Genomic DNA, 16,475 nt, shown 5'->3' with positions numbered 1-16,475 from the left:
AAAACATACATCAGAGCTTAAAATATAGTTAAGATTTTTTTAAACAACAATAATATTGTTACATACATAATAATTTGTTTATTCTTACACTACATTGATAGTACATTCTCATGAAATGTCTTTTTAAGAAAAAAATGTGTTTATAAATAATTGCCATTATGAATAGCAAATTAAAATTTTACTATAAATAAATATATACATATATATAATACATATATATTGATATATTGTATACCTGCCTTGGAAAGTTCAAGATATTTTTAAATTGAATTAAGTTAAGTTGATTGAGCACATTTTAAAAAAAGTTTGAAGTTAATAGTTATCTTAATTTTTTTCAACTCAGGTAACTTGTATGGAAACTTACAGTTAACTTTTTAACTTAAGTTAAATTATTTATTTATTTTTATTTAATGGTTTAAAATAATAAAAAGCAAATGTTTATGCAATATGTATTACCAATAATTAATTTATTGTATTTAGGTATTATTTAATTATTTAGAAATTTACTAAATAGGATTTGATTAAAAGTAACTCGTTATTTATTAAGTTTATATCAATAAAAATTAGTTTAATGGAAATTATGCAAATGAAAATTAAATTTTAACTCGTTTATACCCAGACTTGTATTCCTATATATGAATAAATGGTTATTACTTGATCTAAGTTTTCTAAAATTTGGTCAAAATTTAATTTCATATGTGGAAATAGAATGATCTGAATTTAGCAAATAAACATTATAGTTCACATTTTTAACATCTACAAAATTATAAAATATTAAAGGCATTATTATTACACAAAAATAAAAAATACCACATAAATAACAAATAAGAGTTTTTTTTCAAACGTACTTGTTACGTATTCATAAGCAGAAAAATATATATTATGTTTACTGTAAAAATAAAATTATACCCTGCCACACTCTTTCCCGGGATTAATTTTTTGGTTGTATATAAGAACACATAAACCTCGGTCTATGACGTTTAATTAATTACCCTGAACATAACTATATGAATGATAATAAATTAAATATATGGAAATAAAATGTAATTACACGGAACAAACAAGTTTCCTTGCGTAAAGGCAGGGCATAATGGAATTTAAAAAAGAAACTATAACCTATCCCTCGTTGAAAAGATATTGAATGTTTACACAATGAACATGTCTTTAAAAATAAGAATTTAAAAAAAAAAGGATTCTTTCTATCGTTATTTACTATTTACTCGTATATAGCTCAGTATGAATGATATCAGCACAACAATTGATAACAATCATAACAAAAAAATACCTTAGATTTATTTAAATTTTAAATATGAATTTCATAACAGCTACCTGTATTATACTAATTAGATTCTTTAATTTGCATCTAACAGTAAATAATGGGTATGATAAAAATAACACTTGTCGATTGACAAGGCACGGTTGCAGCAATCAGTCACGTGATTGAGAGCACTCATAGTCCACTTCCACTAGTTCCCGGATGGGTGACCAGTGACCACCCGTAAAATAAGAAAAAAGTAAAAAATAATAATGCGTCTCGAATATAGATAAAGCTTAGAAACATGTTGTTTTTGAATGAGGTACATTTATTTTGCAAGGAATACAACTAACAAACACAAACCCATATCGCTAAGGCTCTTACGAGCGCATTTTCGTCTAGACCATAATATTCTAGTCGAAATAATATTAAACTATCACTATGTGAATGTGAATGGTGGTCGTTGGATTAACTTTTCCCACGGGTGGGAAAAAAAAACAAACAAAATAATTAACGGCACTGCTCACTGGTGTACACCTCTTCGTATTACAGTGGGAGGGGAGCGGAAACGAAAATTAAATATTTACGCAGATCCGTACCGGCTTTAATCCTGGATTCCCGCGAGACGATCCTCCCCACTGGGTTTTCCAGAGCACACTTGTAAGTCGCCGCGTGTATTTCTGGCATGTACGACTGTTCGGGGAACGGCGGGAAGTACAAGTTGCCGTTCGGCCGCATTTCCCTGGAAATAAAAAATGCGGGCACGCAATGAAAAGAAAAATTGTAATAATAATAATAATAATAATAAATTGTAAAGATAACATTAAAAGAAAAAACATGGGGAAAAAAAGAACAAAATTGTTGCACAACCGAAGCGCAAAAATTAATTTACGCCTCGGCCGTGAGTGACTCACGCAGGCACTATACCCACACACAACGACCAACTGCAGCTGTCAAGCATATTATAATGCACACGACAAGTCGGATGTACCTATGCAATTATACATTTATGCATACGTGGTGCCTACACACTGTGCGTCGTTTCGAGTGTTTTTTATTTCGCGCCACCCCCGCCGCGTGAATGCTTTTTGGTTTAACAAGTTATTCACATCTGGTTTTTAAATATTATCATTTCATATATTATTTTATCGCGATGCGACGTGTAATTAAAACTCGAACACGGTTTGTGGTTTTTATTTTTTAAAAAAAAATCGTAGTTTTTTTTTCGTTCACGGCGGCAACAATAATAATAATTGTTATTATTTAAAAACGGGTTCAGTCCGTTTTTTGTCCGAAAGAGATGCACATTCGCGAGAATCGTGCTTTTTGTCTAAACGTCCGAAATTAGGGATTCGGATCATAAAACGTTTCCCGACGGTGACGACGTCCGGTCGCGGTCTCGTGAGTAATGGTGTCGCGTGTTTAATAATATTATAATCAAATAATAAAATAACATTATAATGTACAAGAGTGAATTTTTTCTGTTCCCCTCTCGTTATTTACACTCGTTCGGGACACACACACGTATGCACTGTTCGGTAATAAAAAAAAAAACTACCCGGCATTACTGTAATAATTATTGCAGGCGACACATGGTCGTTGACGCTACCGTTTAACGTTTACCGAGTACTGTACAGTTTAATATATTTCGTGTACAGCGTTCTTTTCCGACAATATAATATAATATTTAATTTATATAGGTACCTATATACATAACTTCAGCAGTGTAACAGATTTTTATTATACGCGCCCACTTAAAACTTTTAACAGCTCAACATTAAATAACTGTGAAACGAGCAATGAACTCGTTCGATTCAATGTCGTCGGCGATATTATTGATATTGTATTGTTGTGCACACAATAAATAAATAAATAAATAAACACACTGTGCATATTATTGTACGCGCGTTAAACGAATTGAATTATTGTGTTTGGATTTTTTTTTCTTTTTTAATATTTAACTTAACACAATACGATTGAGTAAAAAAACACAATTATAAACCCGCGCGGTACCGACCCTATATTATGTTGAATATGGTGTAAAATTATAGAAATAGGGAAAATGATTTATGGACAGGATGCAGACACACTGCAGGGGTTGTGATGATTGGATGTACTCGCATCTATCTTCGATGCTCTCTGCGCATTCCCCGAGTGCAACTGTTATAATATGCAATCGAAAGCAATATTATTATAAATCATCAAATTTAAAAACGATTATGAGTGTTACGGTTTGGAGAGATTTTTGTAAATAAAACAATGTTTATTAATAGTACGAGTTTTAGATAGGTACCTACCTAACTACCGACTAGTATTATGTGAAGTTGTTCTTTTATCAAAATATTTATACTGGAGTAAGACCGTCTCACCATAGAGTATGTCCGAGTAACTCACGGTTTTTAGATGTTATTATTACACGCTACTTTGAAAACTTTTATTAAATAAAAAAAACAACTTGAATTACTTTGCTGTTCAAAACATTCTCACAGGAAATTCAAGTGGTCCTCTATTATATAGTGTCACTCTTAATTAAGGTGTAATTACGAAATTTCTTCAAAAATATACTTTTGCAGTCGGTAATTGATATCTTAAACGCAATGATGATGGGTTCATAAAATAAATTCAAGAACTTCCATTAAGTTCTAACGTGGTCTTTTTTATATTTCATAATGTCTAAATTTTAATGTTTTACTAAAAACTAAAATGTTTGCACATTTTTAATATAAATAATATAGCATGAACCTGACCTACTAGCCATAAAAAATCGCATTACAAATTACTATGTAAACATTAAATATTCATTTTCGAGTATTAATTGATGAAATAATTATTTTGTTTTGATAGCAGTAAATAAAAAATAACGCTCGTGATTTTTTAATTATAGTTACATTATTTTTGCACTTTCTCAAAATATTACATATATTTTATCAAAATAAATTTTATAAAAAAATGTTATATAGTACACTCTACAGCCTTACATACAATATTGGGTGGGATATCGAATTAAATGTTTTTAAATAAAAATGTTCGATGAATACATAATCGTACAAGTAGATTTCCAACAATAGTTTAAGATTATTATATTATAATATTATACAATGTTTATTTAAAAAAAAACCCACAGTTATTCTCTATTATATGATCCTCTAATTTTTTTCGTGGTCTTATCAAAAAAGGATATTAAAAATATTTTTATTCTTATTTATCTTTTGATTGGACACACTTAATTATGTATCTGTTAATGATTTTTTTTTTTGTACAAAAGCATATGGAGCTGACTCAATATATTTTTATTAAAATATGCAAATAGGTATACAGTCCGTTCAATTCGTTAGGTAAGGACTAAGGACATACAGAAGTGCAGCCGAAAACCGTTGAGATTTTTTACTGCCCCAAAATAAACGTTTTTTCCTGAAAAACGAAACGTTATAAATAACGGACGTCATAATTAAAAAAACCAGCGTGTTTCTGTTTCTCGACCACTATTCCCCGCGCACATCTCTTTTCAGAAAACGCATGTGGAGTATGGGTGCCTATACCCTGTGAATTTTCCTTGGTCCTTCCCCTGCGAAAGGCTCGTCACTACGTTTTTGCTGAATTTATCAGGCACGGCGTATATATTTTAAGCCGCAGGCTAATGCAGAATTATATGTAATTTCATCACGTCATGTCTCGTACAACCGTTTTTTAAATGATACAACATAATGTTATCCACGCACATAATATTATCCATTAGATACCTACTTGCATCTGAACTGCACGTTAAAACAAATAGCTATTATGCCATGCCGTTCGCACACGCATACAGATTAGGTATGTGCACACTTTAATGACGTGTGAGTAAAATTAATTGAAATTATTATATTCAAACAATAGGTATATGTTTGATAACACGCATAAATAGAGGACATCAAAATACATGTCGAATGCAACTATACCGCCGCCGCGTGGGGTTTGACATTTAATTCAATTATAGCGTCTCTGAGGGGGCTCGTCGTAATCGGTTTGAAGTGTGTGCGGTGTTCGACGGACGATTATCTGGTGGTGTGTAAATATTGAACGTGGTTAAGGACGAGACGCCATCTTTCTCCCTCTGCAGTCGTGGAGGTGTAACGACTGCGATGTGTATTGCCATTCAATACGATAGAAACATATAACATGTCGGAAATACGCGCATCCTATGAAGATATTGTGTTCAAAGTGGAAGGATTTTTATACGTCCGGGTACGTAATAATATATATGATACACACAATACGGAGTGAAATAAGTAATAAAGGAAAAATCGTGAATAGAGTTTTAATGAAAAACTCTCGCGAGTGTACAGCCGTAAAATACAGTCAAAACTCGAAAGCCCGAGGAAACGTCCAAAAAACACAACGGAATAAATTGATACGGTTATTACTTATTTTCTAGTACACTTAACATTTCAACGTCGAAAACCCTATGGGTTTTCGAGGTATAGGTATTATACTGAAAAAAACGTATTTTAAGTAAAACGCTACCATATATATATATGGTATGTAATTTTCTTTTATGGCAGAATACATATCTGAGTATGGATTATTTATTACGTTTCGTTTTTTTTTTTTTTTAGATAATTGAATTTTGGTTTACCGCTCATATCAGAAAAGAAATCCAAAGGTTCAGTTATTGCACTGTGAAACAATATTAAAGTTTTTTTCGTATTTTCTATAAACATGAAATAATAAATGGAATATAAACATTTAATTCCAATATTAAATATTTATATATAAAAATAGATTACTGCGAAGCTATGATTATTTTTATTGGGATAAAATGTATGCACATATTTTGTATATATATAAGATTGGATTATAATATTTGACAATGTGCACATGATAATATAATTTAAGCTTGCGATGAAACTAACTAACAAATCTTAAAACCATATAATAATAATAATTAATGAGTAACTCAATAAATTTTACTGATCAATAACAAAGACAGTAACTATACTACCTACACGTCAAAAATCATAAATAAACAGCGAATTTAAAATTGATATTAAAGTCGTTGTAAATATTATAAAAATAATATTAATTATTTATAAAATGAATATACTATGTGTATTATCTTATTTTTACTTGTTATTGAGTTGCGTTTAAATATAGTACTAGGTGGTTTAATATGAAATTATGTTATTATTTTATTAAGTGTTTAATTGCTTTAATTTATTTGATGTATTACAGTGTTAACGATTATTATTTGGATGATTGCATACTATTAAAAATTGTCCCTCATTTCCATGGCTCTGGACCAGTGATCAAACCGAAATGAACATCTATGAGAAAAATGTATATTATTTTTCGTAAAAAATAATGGATTTTATAACTAATCTTCAACCAGAAAAATACTATAAATATAGCATTACGGCTTTAAATTGTAGAAGAATTCTATAAAATTTATCAATAATAAAAAAAAACATAATATACCATTATACAGTTATTATGTTTTTAAATGATTACCTGAACAAATTAAATGTAAATGTAAATGTAACTACAAGCCACCATTCATCTTTACAAATATTTTTAAAAGAATATTGTTGCCTATTAATATAATGTTAATGCATTTATATAATATTATATTGGACTAATTTAAGTTTTTATAGATGCATCAGATGTTGACTAATTGGAGAAACAACTATGAACAGTATTAACGTATGTAAACGGTTTACTTAAAATTAAATCTTGAAGTAATCAAATAACAATAATATCATTCCATTATGGTTTTACGTATTTTCAGTAATTATTATTAAATGCTGCCTCGAAAATTGGTAATTTTTTTCCAAAACTCCTTATCAATATTACTACTTATTTAATGTGACATTTTTTTTAAACTGTATAGTATTAACGCATTATACTTCACGACGTTTCAAATGTTTCAATCAAACAAAAAACATTTTGAAAAAAATTCAAATTGTTGGTATAATATATTCATCGGGGCGTACATTTTTTTAAACGTGTTCAGGTCATCGGAGTCCAGAGCACCAGAATACCTGCGATAATAGGTATCTCTGTTTGGGAGTCACTCGTTTCAGGTGTAGGGATGCAGAAATTGGACCGAGTTGAGCGTACCGCGGCGGGTGTCTATCTAGTTGCTTGGACTAGAACCCTCCAATAGCAAATTAATAAACAGTATAAAACGGTGCAGTAATCACGACAACCCATTGAAATTCAATTTAAAAACACATCACGTACTTGAGAAGTCCAGAAACACGAACACACGGGCCACGGCCGCAACACTGCAGATGTACCTATTTTGCATAACTATATCGCCGTGTTACCAAAATGTTACTGTTGAAACCCCCCATGGAACAAAATATAATATCATGTGTAATAACCATGTCCTACTCACGAGGCGCAGGCAAAAATATATATGCAATTGCAGTGATACCAACACCGAGACGACATTAAAGGAAAAGTCGAGTCTAACGCAAACATTGATGTTGGGTGTTGAAAAACATTACAATAAATATTGTGGCTTTTTTTTTAATTTAATAATAATACTACACGTACCTGAGGCTTGGTATGTCAGTTACCACACGGTCGTTGTGAAGAAGCCAGGTGACATTAGGCTGTGGATTTCCTTGTCCCTGGCAGTTTATCAACGTGCCAGTAGTGTTGGAGAAATATATTAGGCTCGGCGGTTCTACTATAAAATTGGGTGGTTCCATCGGACTGGTTTGCCATATTCCCAATACAATATCTGAAACAAATAATACATATTTTGTATCATTTAATATAATTTTAAGTATTGAGGATTTTTATTAGATTTTTTCAACAGAAATTAAATGTAAGTCAGGTAAAATGCGATGGTTTAATTTAAAAATTAATAAACCTAGGCAAGTATTAAAACGAACTGGCTTTTTGAATAATAACAGAGAATGTGCCTTAATAGCCCATAAAAGTCGACATATTTTTTAAACAAACGATACAAAATCAAGTATTTAATTTTAAATGTTGTGGTCGACGGAAAAAAGAAAAATCGTTAAAATTCAAGACATTAATGCTTTGTGTTTGTAATGTATTTTATTGAATAAAAGTACTATAGTATCTAAAAGTCTTGATAATGCTACATTTATTTCTAAGACAAAAATAAAAAGTTCTTCTTGAAAATAATAATATATTAATGAAGTTATGTAATTCGATTTGTTTTTGAAAATTGACAATATTATATTTCTATAATATAATAGAAAGTACATACAAAACAAAATATTATTACATACATCTTTGTGTTCATTACAACAGCATATTTTAACTATTATATTTGTAGCAATATCGGTAATATAACGTCTATATTAAATTGCATGGAATCGAAAACAATTTAATTGGTTTTTTTTCTAATAAACAAATATTGTGAAAAATAATATTGCACATGATAACATTTTTTTATTAAACGTAAATATTTTTATCAAACATGGACACAAACACATTATAAATTCATACTTATAACATGCGCATAATTGTTATAAAGAAATTTAAAATATTGTTGTGTAGACATTAAATGTAATAAATACTAGATATTATGATGATTTGTTATTCAAATATATTAATACATAAATTATTTTATTAATTGAGAATCCAAATTAAAAACATTATCACTAACAATATAATGATGTAATCATTTTTATTAAATCATAATATACAATTAGTCCATTTCAATAAAATGCATAGGTTTTTTTTAAAAATGTATATAATTCAGATCAATTCGCTATTAGGCAATACATTAATTATTTATTTTTGATCAGTTTGTACATTTTAAACGAGTGAAGCTAAAATATAGATTACATTTAATTTAATATAATTATTTTATTTTCTAAACCCAAAATACATGATAGGTTTCTATTTAAATTTTTAATTAATAAATCAATTAAATTATTTTAATATATATCAAGTGTTTTACAACAAGAATTCAATTTTATGAGACATAAATAGAAAAATATTGGTTATTTTTAGTTACTATCATCGTATTCTGAAAGATTCAAAAAAATACCATGAAAACAGTTGGTGTCTTAATGTTTGCTATATAATTATTTAGCTGTGCCAAATAAAGTATGCAAAAATATTCAAACAAATGTTCATAATAATTATAATGAAAATTGAAAACAATTCTTTATTTACGGTTTCTTGTTAAAACTTTAAAATGCATTTGCCTAGATGCTGCGATTATACATTTATATTTAAATTTTAGTCATCTGATTTAATTTTGAATAACTGGGCACATAGATTAAGTATATTGTAAAATCAAAATATTATTTTCATTTGGATGTATGATATAAATTCACTGCAATTAAACGTAATATAATCATTATTATAAAAATTCACTTTTACAGTATAATTAACATAACAATAACAGAGATTATGATAACATGTGGGTAAGTCATTTTTCCAAGTCAATGTCTAAAATTAAGGTCATTTTTTAAAACATACCACAATATTAACAAAATATTCATAAGTATACGCAATGTACAAATAAAATATCCCATTAAACCATTCGATTGTTACCTATAAGTAAATATATAAATATATTTTTTTTTCAGTTGAGTACATGCGGAAGTAAGTAATATATGATGTACATTTTGTTTTATTTTTTTTTATAAAAACGAGATGTATGTTTTTTAGTAATTACGTTTTTGGAAAATTGATACTGTTGTGAAAAAAGATATCATAATATTAATATCGTCCGAGAAAATAATATTATCCAAACGCTTTTAAAATTTAATTAATTTTGTCGATCGATTTTTTTACATCGTGCCCACCGGAACAAGATATAATATTATGGACTGTTGAGTAACATGCAGGAGAGATATATGACGGCGTCTCTATGTTACTCTATGACAGTGGTTACCAATTGATGGTCCGCGGACCCCCTGGGGTCCGCTCGTTAATGTTAGAAGGTCCGTGTGGTTGTGTAGTACTGAAGTGATATTTTTATTTTAGTGTAATTATTAAACACGTAGAAAATCTGTGCTTATAATGTTTATATTGTTTCAAGAAGGATATAATATGTGAAATTAAAATAAATCGTATGATTTTCTATAATTTTCTTTTTCATTTTTATACCCGATTAAACACAATTTAAAAGCAAGTAATCACAAATAAGGGGTGGTTCGTCGTCCAATTTAAGTTTTAGCTAGGGGTCCGTGGCTCAATGTAGTTGGGAACCACTGCAGTCCACGGTGCGGACAAATCAGTGGAAATCCTCCAAATAGTCATCTGCCCATATGTAATAATTTAGGTAGGTTGGTACATACTTATTGTAATCTGTGGCCCGCTAAGCGGAACTCAAACAACGAGAATGGACTTTGAGACATATCACTCACACACGCTCGCCCGCTGCATCATGTTAATTTCGTCTTATCCCTTTGCGCATTGTGCGCGCCCGTTCATTTGTGTGAAATCTCATCAGTATTCACGTCGAAGAGGTATATGGTATGGTATGGCGTGCAGTGGTGATTGATAGCGGACGAGCGGATGGCGGAAACGCAGAGGGCGGTGGTATACGTATACAGTGCATGCTGTTTGTGGGCTGGCGAGGGGGGGGGGGGGTAGAACCACTGCGCAATCGGAATTTCCTTTGCCAACATTGTTAGCTCTCCTCTCGTCGTTAATAGGGTTCGAAAAATGAGAAGAATAATAATCTTGTCATTCCCGCCTCGTTCGGCGTGACCCTGTTGTTTTGCCGTTTCGTCGCTGTTGTTTTTTTTTCTTTTTACTCATAATGAGAAAAGACAAAATAATCCCGAGCTGTCTGGTCGTTTGGTCTAGTCCTTTTATTTATAATAGAAAAAAAAAAATGGGGAAATTTGTTTTTAAAATACTACCTCACGCGTATACGTACTCTTGGAACGCGTATTTGGCGGGGATTCTTCGAAAGGTCTTTTGTTTTCCCCCTTTGGAGTGTATATATTTTAATAATTAAAATGACAACAAAAGTGGCATCTTTTTGTTCGATTCTCACTGTACTCAAAGGCACACAAAGACACAACCCATTATACTATTTTGATCTAAAAATATGTTGATTAACATGAAATGATCCAAACTGTAATTATGAAAATGTGTGCAATTCTAACTATGTATTAGTATTTGCTGTTCGGTATTTTTACTTATGTCATTTTCAGTTTTCAATACAATGTCTAAGTTTTGTTAATTATTCGTTCATAGTTAGAATATTGTACAATTTGTAGACAGTATGATATTATATGTATAATGATATTTTATACCTTATGAAAATTATAAAAAAACGTTATTTTATCCATATTCTATTTATAATATGAAGTATACATCAAGTAATTATTGAGTGAATATTGCTTAACTTTGTGCATAAAATAGCGATTGATAGTAATTGGACGGGAGATTGGCTTTACACTCTTCATTTCATTATATTGCAGGTTTGGATAATAATATTATGCTGGTATCTAAATTAAATTTTATCAAATTCAATATAAGTGATTTGTGAGAATATTACTATTCTTATCTTTAATAACTAGGAATCATTTTACGGTTTTTTGGTAATGATTGGAACATGCGGACGCCATGGTGAGGGACACTCATGATATTATAATTTAAATAATATTGTTCTATAATAATTGGCTACATATCATATTATTTTTTATAACCGTTTAGAAAACAATATTATTAAATATTCAAATTACGTTCATCCGAGTTTTGTGATACTATTCCGTCGTGCAATACATTACCAAAACTATAGTTTATCAAAACATATCCTAGAGTGATATACACGTATATGTTTATTAGGTTCGGCGCACACGAATTGCGTACCATGACAGGTAAACCAACCTTTTTGAACGAATTGCGTCCTGGACGCAATTCATTTTACTTTTTGCTTAACATTTTTCATTGGTTTTCAAATTTATTTTTAATTTTGGTAATATTGTTAAATTTTTCAACAACAATAATAATTATTAAATAACAATGAAACCACGATTAAAGATTATATTAACATATTGGCCAACAGATATAAATGCAGACAAAATTAAATTCATACGATTACGACTTATGACTTATGATATTATGATTTCACAGTTTCAATTTTTTATATAACCCGACATATCTTTATTATTTCAATATCACTTTAGGAACCACTCAACTATAGATAAAAAGGTAACATCTGAGACGCAATTCGTTCAAAAAGATTTGTTTACGAGTTTTGGTAAGGAATTCGTGTTCGCCCATTGGGGTTTCACAGAGACCACGTCGGATAATTATGGTTGATCGATTTTTTCGAGAGATGATAAAAATAAATCATAGCATTTAAAATTGATTTTGAGGGAGGATCTTGGTGTTCAATCCAAACATCGTCAACATTTTGTTTTCAAACCATCTGCCTCCTGCTTGTATATTTTATTCACCATTATTTTGCAGTTTTGCATATTTTTTTCTCGAAAAGTCTAAAAAATTATATGTACAGTCTGTGTTCAAATTTCAATTTACGGAGGTGTGTTATGAAACTTTCTGAATTAATTTTAACTAAAAAGTGTGGTCACAAAAAACCGAACTATATAATATTTTTACAAGACAAAATAATATGTCCTTTGCTGCGCTCCAAGTCATGAAATAAATTGATACTAAGTACACTATGTAGAGTGATTCACATTGTATAGCTATGAGTTAACAACACATTAAAGAATAATTAAAACATTCATATTAGGTATTTGAACAACTGCGAAGTGTTTTAAATGGTTAATAGAAAATAATTGTACCACTCGGAAGTATGGCTATTTGTAAACAGTTTGATAAACATAATAAAAATTCATTTCACGGACAATTATAATGTAGGTACATCAGTGTTAATAATAAAATATGTCACACAAATTAAAAAAAGGTCACAATATTATGAATCGTATTAATATTTATGGTATAGTGCTGTCTACGAAACTCAATAATTATTATAATTTCCTTTCGAAAAATGCTTCGAATAATTTCTATTTGTTTTTATTGTTGAATATTAAATAAGCTAAAGGTAATTCAAGCTTCAGAATAATCGTATTCAGTTGATTTCGTGCTGTATGAAATTCAATAAATCCCACCAATAATTAATAAGTTAATCAATATTCAATTAAAATATATACAGCATCTGTTTTCGTAATAATTAAGATACAAAATGAGTGTCGAGATTAATTTTTTTGCAAGAAACATTATAACGACCGTCAATGAACAATGTAAAAATTAAATTGAAATATTTTAACAGATTAAATTCGTTTAGGTTTCGTTTCAATGGAAATGCGTAAAAATTAAAGTTATAACTATAAATGCTCCCTTACTAATTTGGCCCATTGACGTTTTAACAGTTTTAATTTCTAAAACACGACTGCAGTATAATAATTACAACAACACAACACTAGACTGTGACCACTGCACAGACTATAATATTTATTATGATACGGTGAACAAATAACTTTAAATTGCGCGTTATTGTTGTAAATTCCACGTTTTAATTTAAATATAATTTCATGAATTATCCTAATCAGTAAAAAAACAACAAACCACGACGAGTGCTCTTGCGTAATGTTTACAGCGCATAATTATTATAAAGTGTCATGACGCGGTGATCGTTTGATCGAATAATACTTGTCGACAAAATATTATAACGTCGAACCGCGCAGAGAAAAAAAAAGTGATGAAATAATCTTCGCTTATGAACAGCAGTAAGTAAAATGATATTGGATGTACTCTCTTTTTGAAACGATAATGAAGTACTCGCCGAGTGGGGAGCCTCGACGACATCGCGGATTCGACGTCATAACAGAACGGGCATCGTTTTGTTCGGTCACTGATCCCTCTCAAATCGTGATTTCATTTTGAGACCACATCGAAATTTTTATTGAATGTACAAAAATAATACGTCCGTAGTACCTACTATACGCCCAACTGGAATTATTTGTCTCAATCACTCTCTCTCTCTCTCTCTCTCTATCTCTCTTTCGCTCCCTCTAATTATATAATATTTATTTATGTATAAGTGTGTGTGTGTGACCGTGTGTCTCGTTCTCAAGTGTCTCTGTGGTCGATCGTAAAAACAATAATTCCATAAAACAAAATAACGATGTTTTAAAAAAAACCAACGAAACGCGAGTACCCGAATTTAGCGCATTCGATGCAAGCGACGACAGGGACAGCAACACGGGAAGATAAATTAAAAAAAACAAACGGATTTTCCGAGCCACCGTCTTAAATAAAATTAATAATTCTTCGCCACCACCACCGTCGCGTCTTCTCCCCCTCCTCCTCCTCCCCCTCCTCCTCATCCTCCTCCTCCAGCACACAGCTCTGGCGCTGAAATATAGTTTGTTTTCATTATGACTGATATTTGTTTGGCTCTCACAACGCCTTTTTGTTATTATTATTATTTTCCATCTCGTCGCCTAACTACCTACGTACAAAATATGATAAAACAAAATAGGGGGCGAATCCACAACAACGCGTATACCTCCTAAAAAGTGTAACTCACAGTTTATGATTGATTCATTAGTACTATTTTTTACATGTCCCGTCTGCCTTTTCAACAAAAAAAAAACACATTTTTTTCAAACGAAAATAAATAATAAGAGAGGTGTTTTTTTTTCAACAATTTGAAAACATATTTTTAAGGCCGGCTACATGTATATACGTGAGACACATTAGCGCAGCAAACACGTTCAGTTGGACGGCGACTTTAATATCTTGCCGATAAACATAATACACAATTCATATACGTTTGCCATCAGATTAACCGAAACATAATATAATATTTTAATGCATTGTGTACAGCCCTTGTGATATAACGGAGATTTGACGTCGTAGCACAAACGGTAATCTATTCTGTATTGTATTTTTCGCTTCATTCTTGTAATATTCGGAGTATGGCTCACAGTAACCTCTTCTCGTACAGCCCTGCGCCATCGCGACGATAATTTTATGAAGATGTAATAACAAGGTTAATAAAAAGGTGTAATGACGCGATACCAAATAGAATTATATATTATCAACAATTCTGTGGCACGTGCAAATAAGGAAAGAGGGCAGATTTTAAATCGAAAAATGCGTTTCGGAAGTCCAAAAGAACGTGCGTAGAGCGTCGTGTATTTTTTTACTCCAGCTTTTTTGCACCCTTGTCTCGGAGGTAGTTTTATTCTCCGTCACAGCTACCACCACCCCTGTCATGGTATATAGGTACTCATGTATACAGGGTGATTGATCAGTCATGCTCTCTAATCTCAATCAATTTATCCTCTGCCGCTGCATTTATTCAAATACAGGCTATCTGAATTTTAAGTATATTTAATTACCAATGGCCTTATTTTCAGATACTCGAACATTTTATAACGTTTAAGGAGTGATCTGTGGAAATATAAACTTATTTTCCTCAACAAGAGAGAAACACTTTTTTACTGTACATCTTTTAAAACGATTATTTTTGTATTCAACTGCCCAGTTATCTGGTAAAATAGAACTGTCCACTTTACTTTCCATCTTTAATTTTAAGATCCCCACTCCCAAGTCCCCTTCAAATTATTCAGAAAATTAGCAAACGAGACACTATGATACTAGGTATTGATGCCATATTATATCGACCCTTTTTTATATCGTTTAGTTATTTTATTTAATTTCGGTTAATGTTTATACTTTATGTTGTTTAAGATTTTTATATTTTTATGTAAAATATATTTTTAATAGTTCATGTTCGTCTATATTATTAAAATAAACTAAATAGTTAAATGCCATGAAATAATAACTCGTAAATCGGAATTAGGGAAAGTAGTTTCCGAGTTATTAAAATAGTCCATGTAATATAAGGTTCATATTGTGATGGATATAAACTCTAAGGTAGTCTGAGACATTATATAATGAATATAAAGTTATTATACTCGGACAGTTTCTAAATTATGAAATTCTAATATTATACATTATATCATGTCATAATAAGAGTTATAAAAACCAGAATCCACGCAAATGCACACCTACCTAGTGAAATGACGAGTGAGCGTGTATACACCCTGTATGTGCATATACATTCAGTTTATGACCCAAAGGATTCCCCGTCGTTTTCACCTCAAGCACAAAGTCTATATCGGGCACACGATTATTTTATTTTTTTTTAAAGCCCGCAAAGGCATACATATGACATATATGCACATAATATTATGTGCACTTCAAGGGTAGCCAAACTCTTTTTGATAAAGTTCCACCAATAATAAAA

The 16,475-nt window shown here is 30.6% G+C and overlaps 1 protein-coding gene across 1 annotated transcript in view; it reads right to left on the bottom strand.

The window, feature by feature from the left end:
• The window catches only part of LOC111039201 (Down syndrome cell adhesion molecule-like protein Dscam2), a 71,957-nt gene that overhangs the window by 17,437 nt on the left and 38,045 nt on the right, over positions 1 to 16,475 (bottom strand). Inside the window, exons 3-4 of the mRNA XM_022322572.1 lie at positions 7,793 to 7,982; positions 1,855 to 1,997 (exon numbers count right to left, since the gene is read on the bottom strand). Coding sequence (XP_022178264.1) covers positions 1,855 to 1,997; positions 7,793 to 7,982 — 333 coding nt within the window. The remainder of the gene's footprint in view (positions 1 to 1,854; positions 1,998 to 7,792; positions 7,983 to 16,475) is intronic.

This window comes from Myzus persicae, unplaced genomic scaffold (assembly GCF_001856785.1).
Source record: "Myzus persicae strain clone G006 unplaced genomic scaffold, MPER_G0061.0, whole genome shotgun sequence".
Lineage (NCBI taxonomy): Eukaryota > Metazoa > Arthropoda > Insecta > Hemiptera > Aphididae > Myzus > Myzus persicae.
This window is presented reverse-complemented; position numbering and strand designations above follow the sequence as displayed.